Raw genomic sequence first — 22,351 nt, 5'->3', positions numbered from 1 at the left:
CAGGTGAATTCAGCCAACAGAAGCACAGGCAGGTGATGGGAAGGTGAGAGGAGAGAGAAGGTGGAGTATTGATTTATTTTCACTGCCTCCCTGCAGGGCTTGGATAGTGGCGGTAGCTGTAGTCCTTGGTCCTTTACTCACAGCCATAGCTTTTGTCAGGCGGCCTCTCTCCCAAAGCCATAGCTCTCCCTAACTTCCAGAAACTTCCCCCTGCTGCTGCTGATCCCTAGATGCCTCACTTTCCTGTACATGTTCCCTTAACCTAGCCACACTGTTAGTAGTCAGTTCATTAATCCCTTCAGCTAAAACCCTGAGGGGGACATTTGTGTCTTGCTAGGTCCCTGACAGATGCAGGCACTAGCCAAGAGAGATAACCGGATTGACAATCTGTAAGGATCACTGTGGCTTTCCCATGAAGCAAGGACTGCAAGGGACCAAAGCATGTGCAGACTGCCGAGGGAGCTCCTGCATGCTGCCTGCGATGAGCCCAGACCCCTTGCTCTCCACCTCCACTGCCCACTGCCCGGAGACCCTGTTCCACGTCCTAGGAGGGCCATGTGAGCAGGTGCCACCCCGGCTTAGTTGGTTCCCCAGCACCATCACAGGCTCTCAACACTGATTAACTTAAAGAAAATTAAATATTTAATCTTGAACAGACAGACCAAGAAGAAACAGATTTCTACCAACATACAGTGTGTACAGGTTTGACAGAAAAGGGCACTTTCCAGTGAAAAGGCTCTTCAAAGGCCACACAGATTTTCTTCTGTGGAAAACCTTGTGAGCATGGCCTTGTCCCCAGGCAGAGGGATGGATGAGATGACCTCACCAGTCTCTCTACTCTAACTAAACAACAGTGCATTCAGACTGTGCTTTACAGATGTGAATAGCTTTGCAACTTCTTCATTCAGCACGTGGCTGTTTACAGTGACAGATTTTGGCTTTTCTCATAGTCCTGATTCATGATTTTAAAAATCATGAAACTGTAAGCTGCTAAAGATTTCTGGACAATCAAAACACTGGACTCTAACTTCCCTAGCAGGAGGGGCTGGGCTTTCACAGCTCCCAGGCTGCAGGGATGCTGGTGTACTGTTTGGAAACAGCACACGTGAAATGGGAAAGGAGAACAACTTGTCCCACCACTAGAGACGGTGTGACTACCAGGTCACCTGCTCACTGTAGCTCATTAAGTATTTCTAGAGTATGCACAGTTATTCAACAACTATTTCCTCCGTGTCCCTGGTGTTTGGGCCAGGTATCTGTCTAGCTAGCAAAAATGTCTCGAGGACCCACTTATGGCAAGCACTGTTCCGTGATAAACATATGAAGATGAACATGACACGGGGTTTCCTTCAAGGGAGGCAAGGGCCACATCACTAAGTCATTGTTACAGGGTGATGAGTGCTATGACAGCAATGTGTTTGGGAACACAGCGGGGACAGGGTAAGGTTTGTCCAGAGAGGAGCTGCCTGTGGGGAAAGAGGTAAGGAGGGTGAGGGTGCAGCTTTGATTGTATCTCTAACATTTTCTTTCTTTAGAATAAAGAGGAGAGAGCTGGAACAAATGTGGCAAAATGTTAACATCTGTTAAATCTGGTGGTAGGCACACAGGCTTCTGTTGTATTATTTTCTGTACTTTTTAGGGTAGGGAGGAAGGGAGAAGGCCCACCCAACCTTGCTCAGCCTCTGCCTCTCATGTGTGATGAGAGGACTACTTCCTCCTCTGAGTATGTGCATTCACCCAGGCACACCCAAGAACAACTCTATCTTCCCTCATCAGGGCTATCTTTCAACTGCTGAGGAACATGGGATATCATCTGAGCGACCTCAAGCCACAAGGCATAGGCACTTACAGCTGCTGCTGAAACAAAGGGGTGAGGGGTGGCAGGGGTGGAGTGGGGGGCTTAGGCCTGAGCCTGTGTTGCATAGAGGCCCTGCCACACATCCAGCACAATGGTCCTTAACAGCAAGTGCCAAACACTGGGATCCCCCTCCCTTCTCTCAGACACTAGCTGAGAAGAAACTGATAGATTCTGGCAATTCCACCAAGGCTACCAATGCACCCACAGACATATCCTTTGACTTTGTCTCTCCATTTTTAGGAATCTCTCCAGCTGTATACTTGGACATGTGTACAATGAGAGTACAAATAGGTTATTCATTGCTGGATGGACTGTAATAGCAGGTGACAGGAAACAACCCAAACAACAGGGATGGAAGAAGATTCTCAGGCATCCCTGTGATGGAATATTACACAGTCATACGAAATGAAAAAGCACTTGTGTACTGGTTTGGGAAGATCTCAAGGACTATTGAGTGAAAAAAATACAAAGTGCAGGACAGTGTGTGTGATATGCTACCTTCTGTATTAAAAAGGTAGAAAAGAAAAACCCATAAGTATTTGCCTGTATGTGCACAAAATAGCAGAATCCTATCTAATAAAGACAGAATATGCAAATTGACCATCACTCCGTGACAAAAGATGGTGGTGCCCACAGCCAATAAGGAAGGAATATGCAAATTGACCATCACGCCGTGACAAAAGATGGTGGTGCCCACAGCCAATAAGGAAGGAATATGCAAATTGACGCGACAAAGATGGTGGTGGCTAGGCTAGGACGCAGGTGTTCTGCCCCGCCCCGGCCGCTCTGAGCCTTTGGGCAATGCTTGCGCAGAGCGGCCGGGGCTGGGCAGGACTCCTGCTATGAAGCCGGGGGTGGGAGAGCGCGGGGGATGGAGAGAGCTACAGGAGGGCCGGAGAGAAGGCGGAAGGCAGCGGCCAGAGCTAAGGCCCGGGTCCTAGGTGCCAGAAGGAAGCTGGTGCTGGCAGCCAGGGGAAGGAAGGCCTATTTTGCACGAATCTTTGTGCAACGGGCCTCTAATGTATAATAAACTGCTACTAGGAGTTGCCTCTGTGAGGGCAACTGGGTTAGTGTGGGGTCAAAGGTGGGAGACTTGGAGTTCGTGCTGAAGGCCTGTTGCCTAGGCTATAGACAGAGGACTCGGTTCCTCATTTGTGCCTAGGGGAAAGTCTCCGGACCGCAGGCAGAGTGAGGCATGTGCATGCACGTAGACCTCTCCTGCTTCTCGTTGTCAATCCGCCAAGAAGCAAAGGTGGGAGACTTGGATCATTTTTTACTGTTTAATTTTACCTTTTCTATATTTTGAATTTCAAATCACTTTCAAAAGACAGAAAATATCACTTCCTAGCCCATTCCCCAGAGTTTGCAGCACTGCTCCAGGGTAAACTGCTGACCCTGGGCCTGAACTACTGATTGGCTGGTTTTCCAAGGACCACAACTCTATCCTCACCCCACACCCAGAGTGCTTTTCATTTGGGAACCAGGTGACAACTTGTGCTTGGAGAAGATACTGAATGGGTTTGAGGCCTGTGTCACTTGTTGATCTGTAAACTAAAAATCTCAGCAGTACCTCCCAAGGGAGTTCCTACCTGCCCTGCCTCCATCCTTCCCTCTACCGACTTCCCCTTGGGACCTTACTCCTCACACACCTGATGCCTAGGTGTAGCTGGTGGTTTTGCTCTTGTATGGGCACCTGAGCCCCAGCCGGTCAACAAGCCTCAATCCTGGAGTTTCTTTTCCTGGGAAAGGCAAACTCTCTTTTTGCTGGATTTGCAGCTGGAAAGATGTTGTGCTCAGAGCTGCCAGCAAATAAAGCAACGCACAGGACAATGGAACAGATTTAGCTAGGCCTGAACTTGTCATTTGTGAGAGCCAATACATACAACTGCTTTCTTGCCGTAAGTCAGATAGAAGTGGGTTTTCTCAAAACTCCTGGAAAATATAAAAACTGGGGCACTATGCCACTTTCTGGCTGAGAATCATTCTCTTATAAGGTGGGGGAGTGTGTGGAAAGAGCTCCCCTGCTGAAGCACAAACTTGAAACACAGGAGGCACCCCACCTGAGCTATCTCACTGCTCGCTGTCCGTCTCTCTGCATGCTGCCTAGATGCTGGAAATAGCTTTTGGGATTTAAGGAAATAGGGGTGAGGTGGGGCAATGCCCTGGGTGGCTCCTTGGAGCCACGTGCGGAGGTGCATACCTGTAGCCAACATTGTCAGTGCAGGGGTTGTGGGCTCGGATAATGATGAAGACATGCTGAAAGTGTGAGCGGATGTTCTTGGGGGTGAAAGGCAGTGCCCCCGGCTCCTGGAAGATGATGGTCACAATGTCGTTTCCTATGTGCCTCTTCCGTAGAAGCTGGTAAATGGGAAACAGAGTGGGAGAGAAAAGCGTCAAAGTTCGACTTGGCTCCAGGATCTTATCTGGACCATCACAGCAGTCTCCTCACTGTCTCGCTATTCCCACCCGCTCCATAGTCTGAGACAGTGGTAGGCAAACTGCGGCTCTCGAGCCACATGCGGCTCTTTGGCCCCTTGAGTGTGGCTCTTCCACAAAATACTACATGCGGGTGCGCACGTACAGTGCGATTGAAACTTCGTGGCCCATGCGCAGAAGTCGGTTTTTGGCTCTCAAAAGAAATTTCAGTCGTTGTACTGTTGATATTTGGCTCTGTTGACTAATGAGTTTGCCGACCACTGGTCTGAGGGAACCGGCACACCTGGGACAATCATGTCCTTCCTTGCTCAGAGACCTCCTGTGGCTCACTCAGGGCAAGGACCGAGTTGCCACATGGCCCAGGGAGCTCCAGGCATGCTGCCCCCCCACCCCATCACCTCTCTGACATCTCCTTTCACGCTCCCCCTTGCTCACTCTGCTCCAGCCACACTGGCTTCTTGCTGCTCCTCAAACATGCCAGAAACATTTCCTCCTCAAGGCCTCTGCATAAAGCCTCTTGCCTGAAACATTCTTCCTGCAGATCCCCACATGGCTCCCTCCTGGTCTTGGCTGAAATGTCACCCTCCCACAGAGGCCTTTGCTGAGTGTATTATCCAAGATCTCACCCCCTCAATACTCCCATCTCTGCTCTTCTGTCCCTGTTATTTAATATTTATTGACACTTCGCAAACAGCTTTTCCCTCTTCCGTTTGTTTCTCATCTGCCTCTTCGCATTAATATGTCAGCTTCATGAGAACAGGGATTTTGTCTGTTTTGTTTGCTGCTCACTGCTGTATCCTCAGTGCCAGGAGCAATGCCTAGCACACAGTAGGTACTCAAGAAACATCTACTGGAGGGCAGCATGGGCTGGCAGCCTTCAATTTGCTCAAGGCTACACTCATGGACAATGGCAGAGGCAGACCAGAGACAGCCCACAGGGTCGATCCCAAGCCACTGCCCCTTCCCTGGGACAGCTGAGTCGAGAAGACTGGGGCAACTTCAGCTTCATATAGGCTTATGGGAGCCCTGTACTCTCTCCCTTACTTGTCAGTCCAAGGGAGACTCTGTAACCTTCGCAGGGGTGATGTATTCATGGCATATTACTTATTTGCTGAAATTACACGGTTCTTATTTACCTAAGTTTAGCCTTCATGTAACTGTTAGGAATCCACAGGTAAGAGCTGCGTGTAGTTCTATGTGAGGTAGCCACAGTGGGAAATGCAGACACTCCTAGAAGCACGACTCACATCATTTTGTTATATTGTTAGTTCTTTATGTGTGTTTTAAACTGGATTAAATAAAATTTCCAGATAAAAATACTCATTTACTATGGCTGGCATTTTATACCCTATCTTTTTTTTTTTTAAGTCCTCATCTGAGGATATAGTTTTCAGTAATTCGAGAGAGAGAGAAAGGGAGCGGGAGAGAGAGAGAGATCAAATGGTTGCCTCATGCATGTACTCTGACTGGAGATTGAACCCGCAATCTGAGTATGTTCCCTGACTGGGAATCAAACCCACAACTTTTCAGTGCAGGGGACCACACTCTAACCACTGAGAACACCGGCCAGGGCTTATACCCATATCTTAAAGATGCAATCTCATTTAATCTTCACAACAATTCTTTGAGGCATTAACTCATCCTATCCCCCTTTTACTGATGAAAAGACTTAGGCTCACAATGGTTACACAACTTGTTCTGGGTCACACAGACATGGAGGGAAAGACCCAGAATTTGAGTCTACTTCTGCCTGATTCTAAAAACCAAACTTTAAATAAATAAGTAAATCCTACCTAATAAAATGGTAATATGTAAATTACCATCACTCCGCTATGCCCACGATTGGGCCAGCGGGAGGTGTAGGGGGCGGGACTCGGGGTGGCCGGGGTAGCCGATTGGGCCAGCGTCTGCGCCATGGCTGTGCTGCGGCACAGAAGGGGCCTCTGGGGCAGCGAGCTCATGTCCCGCCGCGGACCATCAAAAGCGGGGGAGCTGGGTGCCTGTCTGCTCCGGCACCAGGCCTTTCAGAAGCCTCCGGAGGCTTCTGAAAGGCCTGGTGCACCAGCAGACAGGCACCCAGCTCCCCCGCGATCGAAAGCAAAAGCGTGTAGGGGACCCTACATGCACTGGGCCTCTAGTAAATAAATAAAACAATAAAACAAACTCAAGCTTCCACCCCTCCCTCATGCTTCCAATACCTAGAAATAGGTACCGCTTCCCCTGCCCCTCTGGTCAGGATATGCCTTGTATTCTGATTTCATGCAAGAGTGCAGGAACCTTTCCTAATGAAACCGAGACATGGGCACTATCATTCCACCCATTTTACAGAGGAGGAACCTGAGTCTCAGAGAGGTCAGATCATGCTGCTAGGAAGTGGTGCAGAAAGACCTCACACTCAGGTCTAACTCTAAGGCCAATCCTCTTATAGCATGCCGTTAACTTTATGAAATAACCCAGAGTTGACCATTTCTGGCATATAACATCTACAATGCCACTTGTACCAATGGAAAAAAATATACATTTCCCAAATCATTGAAAGTCTACAGGGTTTCTGTTCATTAGAAACTAGGAAGAGTTGCTCCTGGACTGAGTCTGCATGGTGTGTCTAGGAGAGGAGCCTCCTGGCAGTGGGCATTAGCTGTTGTTGCCCAACCAGCACCTCACCTCTTCCTCCTTCTGGCAGCCACAGCAATCCCCTTTTGGAAAGCACCTTCCTGATGCCAATCACTCTCTCTAGGGGTGGGCATGTACTTCAGGCTGGGCCACTCAGCCCAGTCCATCCCTACCCCAAACATAGGGACTGGCAAGTGATCTAATGAGATTTAGTGCTGAAATGTCTCTGGGACACCTGGAAGGCACCACTCTCTTTCCCCTGTGGTGGCTATGCTAAAGGGATATGATGCAAGTGCTGCTAATGGGCATCTTTGATACTTGGGAAGACCTATAAATAAGAACACTATGAAGAAAAGCAAAGGTCAGGAATGGAAGGATTCCTAACATTGTTTAAGCCCTGGATCTAGCCATACGTAAAGCTAGTACTCCCCCAACACTTGAGAATTATATAGTGCAGCTCATCCCACTTTTTGCTTATGCCAATTTGGTTTGCATTTCATTTAGTTGCAGTTAAAAGAATGTTGACCTATTCACTTTTTTTCTTTTCTTCATAGGATCCCTAATGACCAAAGAGGCCCTAGAGCAGGGGTCCTCAAACTTTTTAAACAGGGGGCCAGTTCACTGTTCCTCAGACCGTTGGAGGGCCGGACTATAGTTTAAAAAAAAAAAAAAACTATGAACAAATTCCTATGCACACTGCACATATCTTATTTTTAAGTAAAAAAACAAAACAGCAAAAACACCTGCATGTGGCCCACGGGCCGTAGTTTGAGGACGCCTGCCCTAGAGGATAGTTGGGGCAGAGGCCAGCAGGGCGGCCAAGGAACAGCTAAGAAAAAACTGCCATTAAATGACAACTGACCCAGGTGATGGAACTGTGGTGCAGGGGTCCAAGGTTAAAGGCCTCCAACTGTTGCACAGGACCACACCAGAGCCACTAGTGCCAGGCAGGGAGCCAGCTAGCAGCTGTGGGGAAAGAGTGCCTTGGGGTTCAGCCGTGTACCAGCTGGAAATTATCAGCTGGACCCTACTGACCTGCTGCCTGTTGTTGGGGGTATAAGGGAGCAGGGTGGAGACATGGAACATGATCTCATAGTCCTGGTACGTCGTGTAGAGGGAGTGGGTTCCCGTGGAGTCAGCTGAAACAGAAACACAAGTTAGTACCATGTTTCCAAACCTCTGGGTTTTTGCCATCTCCCACTTACCATCTGTGTCCGTTTTTAACTTGATGTGTTCACTCAACTCTGTTCTTTAAAATTCAATACATTTAGAGAAAAAGCAAACCTTACATTATACTCCCACCAGACGGGTAACAATGTAAAAGTCTGACAATACCCAGGTTGGTGAGAATGTGGAGTAACTAAAATCCTTTATGTGGACCCTACCCGGTTTGGCTCAGTGGATAGAGCATCGGCCTGCGGACTGAAGGGTCCCAGGTTCGATTCCGGTCAAGGGCACATGCCCAGGATGTGGGCTCGATCGTCAGTGGGTTCGTGCAGGAGGCAGCCAATCAATGACTCTCTCATCCTTGATGTTTCTATCTCTCTCTCCCCCCTTCCTTCCTCTCTGAAATCAATAAACATATATATTTTTTTAAAGTCCTTTATGTGGCTGGTTGTAAGTTGGTACAACCACTTGGGAAATTTTTTTTAGCAATTATCTATTGAATGTGAAGATAGTCATAATGGATGATCCAGTACTTCCTCTTCTAGGATCATAGTGTAGATGACTCCACACCTGTGCCCTGGGAGATGGGTACAAGTATCTTCAAATGTCAGTCAAAAGAATGGATAAATGGAATAAAAAATGGTGGCAGAGTAAGTGGATGCTGCTTGGACATGCACCCAGGACCAAACTGGAATTACAATGAAAATACAGAAAAACTTCCTGAATAATCAAATGAAGACTGGCTAGAGAGAACCCTGATAACTGAGGACGAAAGTGGAGACCACATAGAGACTGGTACAAGTGCAAAGTCATGAAAGGGCTGTCTGGGCTCCCACAGACAGCAACTGAAGTTCTAGAGAGATATTTCAGTTGTGGGGGGTTGCCACTGAGAACTCTGGGATCTAAACCCCAAGCTGGGCTCCCCAGCCCAGAGTACCAGAAGTGGGAAAGGTGCCCATATAACACCTGGCTGTGAAAAGCAGTGGGCTTGCTAACTGCTAGGGAAAGATGGCTGGAAATGCAGGCACCCTTTTAAAGGGCCAACACACAAAATACCCTGTGCAGCCACTCACCTTGTGCTCTAGCAGAGGGAGGGGAGAGTGTATTGGAGCTGTGTGAGCAGAAGCCAGGGTTGGGGACTCTGGGGTTAGAGCTCAGGAGGCAAACACCCCAGTTTCCTGTGCTGAGTCATTCCCTTGTGCTGTGGAGGTCATCTTACTCAGAATTTGCTATGCAAGTAGTTTTGTGTGGGGGCAAGACAGTTGACCCACCTTTTGGAAAACACCTGGCCCCACAGTGTAGAGTTGATGAGGCCCATTAAGAGACTGAGAATAGCCGAAACCGGTTTGGCTCAGTGGATAGAGCGTTGGTCTGCGGACTGAAAGGTCCCGGGTTCGATTCCGGTCAAGGGCATGTACGTTGGTTGTGGGCACGTTCCCAGTAGGGGGTGTGCAGGAGGCAGCTGATAGATGATTCTCTCTCATCGATGTTTCTAATTCTCTCTCTCTCTCCCTTCCGCTCTGTAAAAAAGTCAATAAAATATATTAAAAAAAAAAAAAAAAAGAGACTGAGAATAATAATTAGCCTCTAGGCAGAAGCAATTGCCCCACCTTATTGGAAAAACTCTCACCACACCTAGGGACCATTACCTGAGGGCTATTCAAGACTGAATCCAATCAGTCTGTAGGCAGAGGATGTCTCTGGAGGCTTTGATTTTTTACCTGATCTAATTAGTCAGAAACAGGGATTGACACTGTCCTGCACTAGAGATTGAGAGGTGTACAATATCTACCTAATACACAGTCAGAAACCCAAACAGGCAGCCAAAATGAGGAGACAAAGAAACAATCCCCAAATGAAAGAACAAGAGAATTCTCCAGAAGAAGAGATAAATGAAATAGAACTAAAAATCTTATCTGATATAGAGTTCAGGATAATGATGGTAAAGATGCTCAACAGCATGAGAAAAGATATAGTAACTAGGAAAATAGAAATAAAGAATGACATAGCACAAATAAAGAACACATTGGAAGGAATACACAGCAAATTAGGGGAAGCTGAGGATTGGATCGGTGAAATAGAAGACAGGATAGAAAAAAAAATCACTCAATCAGAGAACCAAAATGAAAAAACAATTATAAAACAGGATAGCCCTACCCAGTCTGGCTCAGTGGATAGAGCGTCAGCCAGCAGACTGAAGGGTCCCTGGTTCAATTCTGGTCAAGGGCATGGACCTCAGTTGCAGGCTCCTCTCTGGCCTGGGCCCTGGTAGGTAAAGGCTCATGCAGGAGGTGACCAATCAATGTGTTTCTCTCACATCCATATCTCTCTCTGTCTTTCCCTCTCTCTTCCACTCTCTCTAAAAATCAATGGAAAACTATCCTCTGGTGAGGATTAAAACAAACAACATCGCCCCCTCCCAAATAAAATAGGAGGACAGCTTAAGGGAGCTGTGGGACAACATGAAACATTACAATATTTGAATAGTAGGTGTGCCAGAAGAGGCAGAAAGGAATAGAGAACATGTTTAAAGAAATAATAGCAGAAAACTTCCCTAACCTGGTGAAGGAAAAAGTTACACAAGTTCAGGAGGCACAGAAAGTCCCAAGCAAGAACTCAAACAGGCCCATGCTCAAACACATTATAATTAAAATGCCAAAAATTAGAGACAAAGAAGGAATCTTAAAGGCAGCAAGAGAAAAGCAAACTGTTACCTACAAAGGAGTTCCCATAAGGCTATCATCTGATTCCTCATCAGAAACTGTACAGCACAAAAGGGAATGGCATGAAGTACTCAAGGTAAAAGAAAACAAGGATCTGAAATCAAGATTACTATATCCAGCAAGGCTATTATTCAAAACTAGAGGACCTGGTGCACAATCAGGGCTGGGGAGGGACACGAGAGGTTGGCCAGCCAGGGAGGGACCGCAGGAGGGCTCCAGGGCGTGTCCAGCCTGTCTTGCTCAGTCACGACCGGCTGGACCCCAGCAGCAAGCTAATACCAGTTGGAGTGTCTGCCCCCTGGTGGTCAGTGCACGTCATAGCGACTGGTTGACGGGTTGACTATCTGCCCCCTGGTGGTCAGTAAATGTCATAGCAAGCAGTTGAGCGGCCTTAGCATATCATTAGCATATTATGTTTTGATTGGTTGAACGGACGATTGGATGACCAGACACTTAGCATATTAGGCTTTTATTATATAGGATAGATGGTCAAATAAAGAGCTTTCCAGATAATAAAATGCCAAAGGAGTTCATCACCACCAAGCCAGCATTACAAGAAATGCTAAAGGAACTGCTGCAATGGGAAGAAGAAATAGAGAGAGAAACCTAGGCATACAGAATTAAAATCACAATATTTAAGTTCCTATCAATAATGACCTTAAATGTAATGGATTAAATGCTCCAATCAAAGACATAGGGTAGCTGAATGGATAAAAAAACACGACCCAACTATATAGGCTGTGTACAAGAGACCCACCTCAGAACAAAAGATTCACATAGGATGTGACTGAAGGGATGGGAAAATATTTTTCATGCAAATGGAAAAGTAAAAAAAGCAGGAGTAGCAATACTCATAACCAACAAAATACACTTCAAAATGAAGGTATCACAAGAGACAAAGAGGTCACTACATAATACTACAGGGATCGAGCCAACAAGAGGATATAACCCTGGTAAACATATATGCACCAAATATAGGAGCACCTAAATACATAAAAAAACTTCTAGAGAACTTTAAGGGAGAGAAGGACAATACAGTCATAGTAGGGGACTTACACGCTGCTGACTTCACTGGATAGATCTTCCAGACAAAAAAGTAGCAAGGAAACAGTGGCTCTAAAGGACACACTGGATCAGATGGATTCAATTGACATTTAGAGAACATTTCACCTCAGAGCTGCAGAATATACATTCTTCTCAAGGGCACATGGGCCACTCACAAAGACAGCCCACATGTTAGGACACAAAACAAGTCTCTAGAAGTTCAAGAAGACTGAAATCATATCAAGCACCTTCTCAGATGACAGTGGAATGAAATTAGAAATTAACTACAGTAAAAACACTCAAATACATTCAAACACATGGAAGCTAAATAGCATGTTATTAAACAATGATTGGGTTACCAAAGAGATCAAGAAAGAAATAAAAAATTTCCTGGAAACAAATGAAAATGAACACACAACAACTCAAAATCTCTGGGAAACTTCAAAAGCAGTCCTGAGAGGGAAGTTCATAGCAGTACAGGCCTACCTCAAAAAAACAAGAAAAACTGCCTTAGCCAGTTTGGCTCAGTTGATAGCACATCGGTCTGTAGACTGAAGGGTCCCAGGTTCAATTCTGATCAAGCTCACGCACTTTAGTTGTAGGCTCCTCCCTGGCCCAGGCCTTGGCTGGGGCTTGTGCAGGAGGCAACCAGTGGATGTGTTTCTCTCACATCAATGTTTCTCTCTGTCTTTCCATCTCTTTTCCACTCTCCCTAAAAATCAATGGAAAAATATCCTTGGGTAACGATTAACAGAAAACAAAACAAAATACAACAAACAAACAAACAACAACAAAAACCACAAGAAAAATTAATAATGAACTATTTAACCCTAAAACTTAAAGAACTAGAAAGAGAACAACAAGAAAATCCCAGAGTAAGTAGAAGGAAGGAAATCATAAAGAGTAGAGCAGAAATAAATGACACAGAGACTAAAAAAATCACACACACACACACACACACACACACACACACACACACACACATCAATGAAACAAAGAGCTGGTTCTTTGAAAGGATAAACAAGATTGATGAACTGATAGCCAGACTCATCAAGAAACAAATGAGAGGACTACAATAAATAAAATCAGAAACGAAGGTGGAGAAGTAACCACTGACACCACAGAAATACAAAGGATTATAAGAAAATACTATGAAAAACTATATGCCAACAAGCTGGACAATGTAGATGAAATGGACAAATTCCTAGAAAAATACAATCTCCCAAAACTGAATCAGGAAGAATCAGAGAACCTGAATAGGCCAATAACAACTGATAAAATAGAAGCAGAAATAAAAAAACTCTCAGCAAACAAAAGCCCGAGTCCCGACAACTTCACAGGGTTAGTTTAACCAAACAGTCAAAGAAGAACTAACACCTGTACTCCTCAAACTATTCAAAAAAAAAGGAAGGGGAAGGAACACTTCCAAATTCTATTTTATGAGGCCAGCATTATCCTAATTCCAAAACCAGGTAAAGATACTACAACAAAGAGAATTACAGGCCAATATCCCTGATGAACACAGGTGCTAAAATCCTCAACAAAATATTAGCAAACCGGATCCAACAATATATTAAAAATATCATACACCATGACCAAGTGGGATTTATTCCGGGGATGCAAGGCTGGTATAATATTCGCAAACGAATAAACGTGTTACATCACATAAACAAATTGAAAGATAAAAATCACATGATCATATCAACAGACGTAGAAAAAGCATTTGACAAAATCCAACACACATTTTTGATAAAAACTCTCAGCAAAATGGGAATAGAGGGAGCATATATCAACATGATAAAGGTCATATATGACAAACCTACAGCTAACATCATACTAAATGGGAAAAAACTAAAACCATTTCCCGTGAGAACAGGAGCAAGAAAAGGATGTCCGCTTTCACCATTCTTATTCAACATAGTATTGGAAGTCCTAATCATAGTGATGAAACAAGAAGAAGAAATAAAAGACATTCAAATTGGAAAGGAGGATGCAAAACTCTCATTATTCTCAGATGACATGATATTGCACACAGAAAACCCTACAGACTCCACCAAAAAACTAACAGATTTAATAAATGAATTTGGCAATATAGCAGATACAAAATCAACACCCAAAAATTGATGGCTTTTTTTTATACACCAATTCTCAAGAAGAGAAACTGAAGAAACAATTCTATTTACCATTGCAACAAAAACATTAAGATACTTAGGAATAAACTTAATCAAGGAGGTAAAAGACTTGTACTCGAAAAGTTTTCCGAGTGCATTGAAAAAAGAGATAGAAGAAGATATAAACAAGTGGCAGATTATACCCTGCTCATGGATTGGTAGAATCAACATATTTAAAATTTCCATACTACCCAAAGCAATCTAAAGATTCAATGCAATCCCTATTAAAATACCAACAGCATATTTCACAGATCTAGAACAAATACTTCAAAAATTTATATGGAATCCAAAAAGACCATGAGTAGCTGTAGCAATCTTTTTTTTTTTATATATATTTTATTGATTTTTTACAGAGAGGAAGAGAGAGGGAATAGAGAGTCAGAAACATCGATGAGAGAGAAACATCTATCAGCTGCCTCTTGCACACCCCCTACTGGGGATGTGCCCGCAACCAAGGTACATGCCCTTGACTGGAATCGAACCTGGGACCCTTGAGTCCGCAGGCCGACGCTCTATCCACTGAGCCAAACCGGTTTTGGCAGTAGCTGTAGCAATCTTGAGAAAAAAGAACAAAGTTGGAGGAATCACAATACCAGATATTAAGGTATACTACAAAGCCACCGTAATCAAACCAGCCTGGTACTGGCACAAGAACAGGCATATAGATCAATGGAACAGAAGAAAGACCCCAAAAATAGACTGAAGCCATTATGCTCAATTAATATTTGACAAAGCAGGCAAGAGCACACAATGGAGTCAAGACAGTCTCTTCAATAAATGGTGTTGGGAAAATTGGACAGATGCATGCCAAAAAAACAAACAAACAAACAAAAAACTAGGCCACTAACTTACACCATACACAAGAATAAACTCAAAATGGATAAAAGATTTAAATGTAAGTCAGGAAATCATAAAAATCCTAGAAGAAACCATAGGCAGCAAAATCTCAGACATCTCTCATAGCAATATGTTTACTAGATACATCTCCCAGAGCAAAGGAAACTAAGGAGAAAATAAACTGGACTACATCAAAATAAAAAGCTTCTGCACAGCAAAAGAAACCATCAACAAAATGAAAAGGAAGCTCACTGTATGGGAGAACATATTTGGCAATGATACATCTGATAAAGGTTTAATATCCAAAACATATAAGGAACTCATACAACTTAAGGAAGACAAACATCCAATTAAAAAATGAGTAAATGTGGGGAAGCACAGGACTTGGTTGGAAAGTCTGTAAGGAGGAATCTCCCAAAAGTTGGGAGGCCTCTAGGGGGTTCTTGCTGAAGGTGGCAGACCCCTCCTTGACTTTTCCAAGTAAGTCTGAGCCACTGGGTGTTTACTGGAATCTTTCAGATGTCCTTACTTAAAGGACACTACAGATGCATGTGTCTTCTCAAGGATACTTACCCTGCTGATAGTATCTAATAGTTAATTTTAGTTCAAGCTGTTGTTACAATAAAAGGCTAAGGAGGCAGGCGAACGGGGCTGTCTGGTTCCTTTAGCCAGACAGTCCCTTAGCCCTCCTTTTCACAGAAATGTGTGTCAAAGTAATCATTCATTCGTTGCTTAGAGTCTGCTGGTCAGCCCCGGCAGGTAAAGGTAATACTTCCAACAATAAAGAATTTAAATTAAAAAAAAAAAACAAAGGGTAAAGGACCTAAATAGACATTTCTCCAAAGTGGACATACAGATGGCCAAGAGACATATGAAAAAATGCTGAAAGTCACTGATCATCATAGAGATGCAAATTGTAATGATAATGAGGGGAGGATGTGGAGAAAGGGAAACTCTAGTACACTGTTAGTGGGAATGCAGACTGGTGCAGCCATAATGTAAAACAGTATGGAGTTTCCTCAAAAAAATTAAATATGTAACTGTCATTTGACCCAGTGATCCCATTTCTAGGAATGTGTCCTAAGAAACCCGAAACACCAATCAGAAAGAATGTATGCACCCCTACGTTCATAGCAGCACAATTTACAATAGCTAAGATGTAGAAATAGCCAAAGTGCCCATCAGTAGATGAGTGGATAAAAAAGCTATGGTACATTTATACCACGGAATACTATGCAGTAGTAAAAAAGAAGAATCTCTTACCCTTTAAGACAGCATGGAGGGCCCTGGAGAGCATCATGCTAAGTGAAATAAGCCAGTCAGAGAAAGACAAGATCACATGATCTCACTCATATATAGAACCTAATTAACACAATAAACTGATGAACAGAGTGTATCCAGAGACATAGAAGCATGGAACAGAGTGCACAATCTTGGAAGGAAGGCAGGTGGGTGGGAGATAATCAACCAAGGACCTTGTATGCATATATGCATGGCCCATGGACACAGACAATGGGGTGGTGAGGGCCTGGGGGGGGGCGGGTGCAGGCTGGAGGGGGTCAATTGGGAAAAAAGGAGACATTATGTAATACTTTCAATAATAAAGATTAAAAAAAAAAGAACAGAGAAACAAACTGGTATATTCATACTGTGGAAAATACACAACCATGAAAAGGAATGAGTTGTAGTCACCACATGGTTGAATCTGACAAACATAATGTTGAATGAAAGACGCCAAACACAAAGGAGCACACACTGACCCTCACCCCCCAACTTTGCAGGGGCCTGAACACTCACCCCTTTTAAAGGAAGTCTCCTGCCCCCAGGGCTGCTTAACGTCCCATGCCCAGCTCAAATCGGGACCCGGGTAACAGACAGAGACTTGGCCGACAGCAGCTGCCCTCTCACTCCAACAAGAATTGTTTGAGTTGTCTTGTACCCATGGTGTGGGGAAGTGGGTTTTTGATATCTAAATCCAGCCTACCACCAGGAATGCTCAGGACCTACTCAAGAAGGCAAATAATCCTTTCCACTAATATTTACAGGGTAACATAAGATTGCTGTTAGAGTAATAAATTTGACAGTAAAATAGTAGTCAAGTTTTCAGGCAAATTTAAATTGGCTAGTTGAAACAAGCGAATATTCTAGAAAAATTAATTGTACTGGACAAAAAGGTGTTCCTAAAGTGTTAACTAAAATTTTTATTGGTAGTTCATCTCATGATAAAATTGCACACCATGTAATGAACCTAAAACAGTAATATTATAGTGCAAAAAATTAAAATTCAAAAGCCATCAAGACTACATTATAAAATTTTCAAAAGCCTCCTAATGTTTAAATAAAAAAGGGGGGATAGTAGAAGAATATCATGTAAGGAAAAATATCCTGTAAGTAAATTACATCTAGAAAATTAATACTTTAGAAAATTAATTGTAAGGCTAAAAGCAAGACACCCATGAAAAACACACAAGGTGTCAAAACAAGCCAGAGGAAAATCATTTGGGCAAAAAATGAAATAGGATCCCAAGTCAAATTTATAGAAAATATTCCTTTATTAACTTTTGGTCGAGAATATGTTTGTATATTTTCAGAAAACAACTCCGAGACCATGTGGATTCCAGCAACAGAGAGGAATCGACAGGACTACTCCAGCCATGAAGACAGAAGAGAAGCAGTCCAGAGATGGAAGACACTGACGTCGCCCTGCCATACTAGCAGTTAGCAGCTGTGCGTCATTGCAGGTTGCCCAGGACCAAACCAGAGAGAGTCGGACCTGCATTACCACCATTTGTCCACCACCCAGAACTGAAATGTCATTGCTGACATGTACACATAAGGAACTGTTTGACATTGAAATTGGGTCTCAAAAGAACTGTTGGCCCAGAAAGAAACTCACTACAGACTGATTCATTTGCCTGTCAGCATAACCATTATTGCTTGTCACTTTTTGGTTCTTATAAGTGTATTTCTAATAGCACATGATCTCACTCATCTAGGGGAAATAATGAACAACATAGACTGATGAACAAGAACAGACCCAGAAACAAGGAGGCATGGATCAGACTGTCGGGCCTCAGAGGGAGGGTAGAGGAGGGTGGGGGTAAAGGGGAGAGATCAACCAAAGGACTTGTGTGCATGCATATGAGCCTAACCAGTGGTTAAGGTGGGGGCATGCGTGGGGAGGGGTGTGGGATGGGAATGGGGGGATGAGGACAAATATGTGACACCTTAATCAATAAAGAAATTAAAACAAAACAGCCGAGACCGGTTTGGCTCAGTGGATAGAGCGTCGGTCTGCGGACTCAAGGGTCCCAGGTTCGATTCCGGTCAAGGGCATGTACCTTGGTTGCGGGCACATCCCCAGTAGGGGGTGTGCAAGAGGCAGCTGATCGATGTTTCTCTCTCATCGATGTTTCTAACTCTCTATCCCTCTCCCTTCCTCTCTGTAAAAAATAAATATAATATATTAAAAAAAAAACAAAAACAAAGGAGCACACACTGTATGATTGCATTCACATTAAGTTACAAAACAAGCAAAACATGTTGTGTAGACATGCACATAGAAGTAGCAAAACTATAAAGAAAAAAAACAGAATGATAATCATGGGAGTCAGGATACTGGTTACCTCTAATGTGAGGGGGGTTATGACCAGGGAGAAGCACAACTCATTACTGGCTCCATGTTTCAGAAGGGGAAGCTGAGGCACAGAGAGTGAGTGACTTGCCCAAGGTGACACTGCAATGATTGGCAGCAGTTGATGTTTATTTGAGAGCTAATTCTCTGTAATGCACTATGCTAGGCATCTGGTCTTCACAGTAAGCCAGTGAAGGGTACGGTTATGGCCGTCACTTAGTGGAGGACGCTGAGCCACAAAGCAGGCATTTGTCTGAGAAGGGGATAATAAGTCTCCTATTCCTTTTTCTGAATGTATTGCCCCTTCAGCGGTTCACCAACAGAACCACAATACTAATGCTCACACTTGCTGCAGGCTTCCTGTGTGCCAGGTGGTAATAAGAGTCCTGTGCGCCCCATTAGCACACTGCAGGCGATACCAACCTTCAGAGCTCTGGGAAGCTGGACAGGTCCACTGCCTGGCACAATACGTTAGGTTCAATACTGTGCTTCCGAGTTAAGTGCAATTATTACTGTCACCTTAAAGATGAGAAAACTGAGGTAGAGAGGGGCAAACCCGAGACCACAAAACCAGTAACTGGCACAATAAGATGCTTTTTCCTCCTACCGCCTTCTTCAATGGAGGAGGCAAAGGTGATGATGATGACACCTGCAGGCACCTACTAAACTCCTGACTCATCCCTCTAAACTTGGTCTCCTAATCCAGACCTTCAATTTCTAGGAGAGGAAACTGAGGCTTGGCAAGGCAAGGCAAAGAATGAGTGAGTGAGCCAGGGCCCCATCTTGTGGCTTTCCAAGTTAGCCTGAGCAACTAATCCAACGACAGTCCACCCCCAAGATCAATGGCCAAGTCCTCTCCAGAGGGGCCGTGATGCCAGTTCACAATGTCACCCTCCACTCCCTCCTTCAAACTACTTTCCACTGCAATCCCATACATCAGTGATTTTCAACCCTTTTCATCTCATGGCACACATATACTAATTACTAAAATTCGGTGGCACACCAAAAATATATTGTTTTGCCGATCTGACAAAAAATAGGTATAACTTTGGTTCATTCACACAGGATGGCTGTTGTGTTGGCTGTTGTCATTTTTTATTTGACAGTCTAAAGGAAAGTAGGTCAGTGCCCCGACTAAATAGTCAGGTATTACATGTTTTAAAAATTTGTGTTACAGCACACAGGTTGAAATTGCTGTCATACATCATACACAAATATATTTATGCATATATATGTACAGGGGATGTTCTGACATATATGCTGTACTTACTACCCACCTTAAGCAATAGACCACCACCAACATTCTAATGTATCATTTCTCAGTTATACCCTAGAGAGGTAACCACTATCCTGATTGTCGCATCTATCATTGCCTTGTTTTTCTTTAGTTTTATTATGTAAGAACAAACCTTCAAACAATATATTGAATGTGCTTTTAAAATAATCCTATGTAATAAAAGCCGAATATGCAAATTGTCCTCTTGGGCGGTCGACTGAATGAGACTTTGACTGGGAGTTCGACCGCTGCTCTGCTGTGTGCTGACCACCAGGGGGGAAATAAAAACGGGAAATAAAAACAGACCAGCAGTGGAGGCGCGGGGGGGCGGGGGGGGGGGTGCACTGCTGCTCCCAGGCACTGAGGGAGCCAGACAGAGGGCGACCAGCAGCAGCAGCAATGGGGGGAAAAAATGACACCAAGAAAAAACAAAACAAAACAAATGACCAGCGGCGGCGGGGGCCAGGGCCGCCACTCCCAGGCCCAGGCTGACAGCAAGCGGCTGGGCGCAGGGCCTTGGCCTCCCACCCAGAGGCCCCCACACACTTGCACAAATTTTGTGCACGGGGCCTCTAGTTACTGTATAAAAGGCATCATTCAGTACCCCCTCTTCCGAGCCCTGCTGGCCACGCATCTCATGCAGACCCCAGTTTGTTGTCGTCATTGTCACCATATAGAGTGGCACTGTGTGACTATACCACAGCTCTGCTCGTGCACACTGGGCACTGTCCTGGGCTCTGCAGTTATAAGTATGCAGGATATATCCTGGCACATGTGCATGAGTTCTCAAAGGACATGTCTAGCAGTGTAATTGCTGAGACAGAGTTGGTGAATTTTCAGACTTAACCAGAATATGCTGTGCTGTTTTTAAAAGGGGAGTACTACTTGCACTCCCATCAGCAGAGACCTGGAGCTCCCCTTGCCCAGGGTCCTCACCTAGTATCACCAGGCCTTTTGCCCATCAGGAGGGCGTGCAGGAGTGGTTCACCGGTTCTAACTATGGTCTAACTGGCTCCCCCACCAGGCTACTTACTCTTGACGTCCAGTTGGGCAGCGTACTTGGTGAAGCCCTTCAGGCAGACCTTCTCACCGAGCAGGGAGAGGAACTCCTCAAAGGCGGGGCCGGCCTCCTCGTTGTTGTACATCTCCTCCTCTGAGCTCTGGCCTGCCCTGCAGTAGAGGATCCCCACTTTGTGTTTCCGGCAGAGCTGCAGAGGCGAGAGCGGCTTTATGGAGGTAGGACAGGCAGAGATGTCAGAGAGGATGGAACAAAGGGGGGCTTTCTTGGGCGCTGAGCCCAGGAAATTGCTGGAGTGACACAGGAATTTAGGGCCACAGCCAGAGGAAGGAAAAAGGCATGGGGACATGTCCCAGTTGTCTTGTCCCTCTCCCTTCCTCCCATTATAGGAAGGCATGACAAGGTGCCCATGCCTCCAATTCTTAATCTATCTATGGAGGGCAATGCCACTCTCTCATGAAAGAGACTGTTGCCTGGGCCGGCTTCCCATAGTAGGTGGATTGGAGCTGGCTAGGACTCTGCAAAAGGAAATTCTGAAGCGTGCAGGGATCAGTAGAGTCAACACTTTTTTTAGGGGGTGGGCCCCCAATAACCGTGTTTTTTTTTTTTTTTTTTTTTAATGTATCCCTGATTCCCCTGGTCGCTGGTGACTGGACCATGGACCAACATCTGACTTAAAGTGTGGGCTAGGTAGAGGCTCTCCTGGGCTGAGAATCAGTGAGATGGTCTCTGCAAGCGGCCACAATTCTAACAGCAACTCTGAGAGCTGAGGGAGGGCCAGAGAAGCAAAGGTACCAGTGTGCAGAGGGAGAGAGAAAACACAAGTGTACACATGTACACACACACACACACACACACACACACACACATGTACACACACACACACACACACACACGAACCTGGTGGCTCCTTTATCCCTAGACTATTTTCCTCCTGATACCCAGTTACATTCCTGCTCTTGGCAATCCCAGAATTTGATAAAAGATTCCTCCTTTTATTGAAACTAGCTTACGTTGGTTTCTGATCTTGGAAAGTGACCAAGACAGAAAGTACTGCCCCCCACGCCCTCACCCAGCCCCAGCTCACCCCTTGCTCATCCAGCTTCAGAAGCTGCTCCGTCACCTTGGGAGTGTTGAGAGCCAGCCGCAGGCAGTGGATGTTAAGCTCAGGAATGACATACTCCAGGGCATCCTTCAGGGGTAGGCCCCGCCCAGTCCCATGCTTAGTGGCTGTGGGTGTGGCATCCTCCAGGATGGAGCCCCGCAGGGTGATAAGCTGCTCAAGGGAGAGAAGGGACTGTTAGGAGGCTCTTGGGAACCAGGGAAGGATTAGAACATATATGTGTGATGGTCAGTAGCTTGGGCTCTTGGGCCAGAAAGCCCTGGGTCTGGACCAGGACTTGAACTTGATGCCTCTTGGCTATGTGATCTTGACTAAGTGACTTCCTATCTCTGAGCCTCACGTGTCTTCTTTTGTGAAATGGGTAGAGTGACAATATCATAACCCCAAAGGGGTGTTGGGAGGACTAAATGAGACAGTGCATGGAACAATGTTTTTTAGAAATTGATTTCAG

At 45.0% G+C, this 22,351-nt stretch overlaps 1 protein-coding gene across 1 annotated transcript in view; it reads right to left on the bottom strand.

Annotated features, from left to right (window-relative positions):
* Positions 1-22,351, bottom strand: part of SIPA1L3 (signal induced proliferation associated 1 like 3) — a 249,937-nt gene that overhangs the window by 71,926 nt on the left and 155,660 nt on the right. Inside the window, exons 5-8 of the mRNA XM_054710125.1 lie at positions 21,865-22,053; positions 20,793-20,967; positions 7,943-8,046; positions 4,059-4,216 (exon numbers count right to left, since the gene is read on the bottom strand). Of these exons, the coding sequence (XP_054566100.1) occupies positions 4,059-4,216; positions 7,943-8,046; positions 20,793-20,967; positions 21,865-22,053 (626 nt within the window). The remainder of the gene's footprint in view (positions 1-4,058; positions 4,217-7,942; positions 8,047-20,792; positions 20,968-21,864; positions 22,054-22,351) is intronic.

Source organism: Eptesicus fuscus, chromosome 21, assembly GCF_027574615.1.
Source record: "Eptesicus fuscus isolate TK198812 chromosome 21, DD_ASM_mEF_20220401, whole genome shotgun sequence".
NCBI lineage: Eukaryota > Metazoa > Chordata > Mammalia > Chiroptera > Vespertilionidae > Eptesicus > Eptesicus fuscus.
Note: the sequence above shows the minus strand (reverse complement) of the source record. Positions and strands in the feature narration are given on the sequence as shown.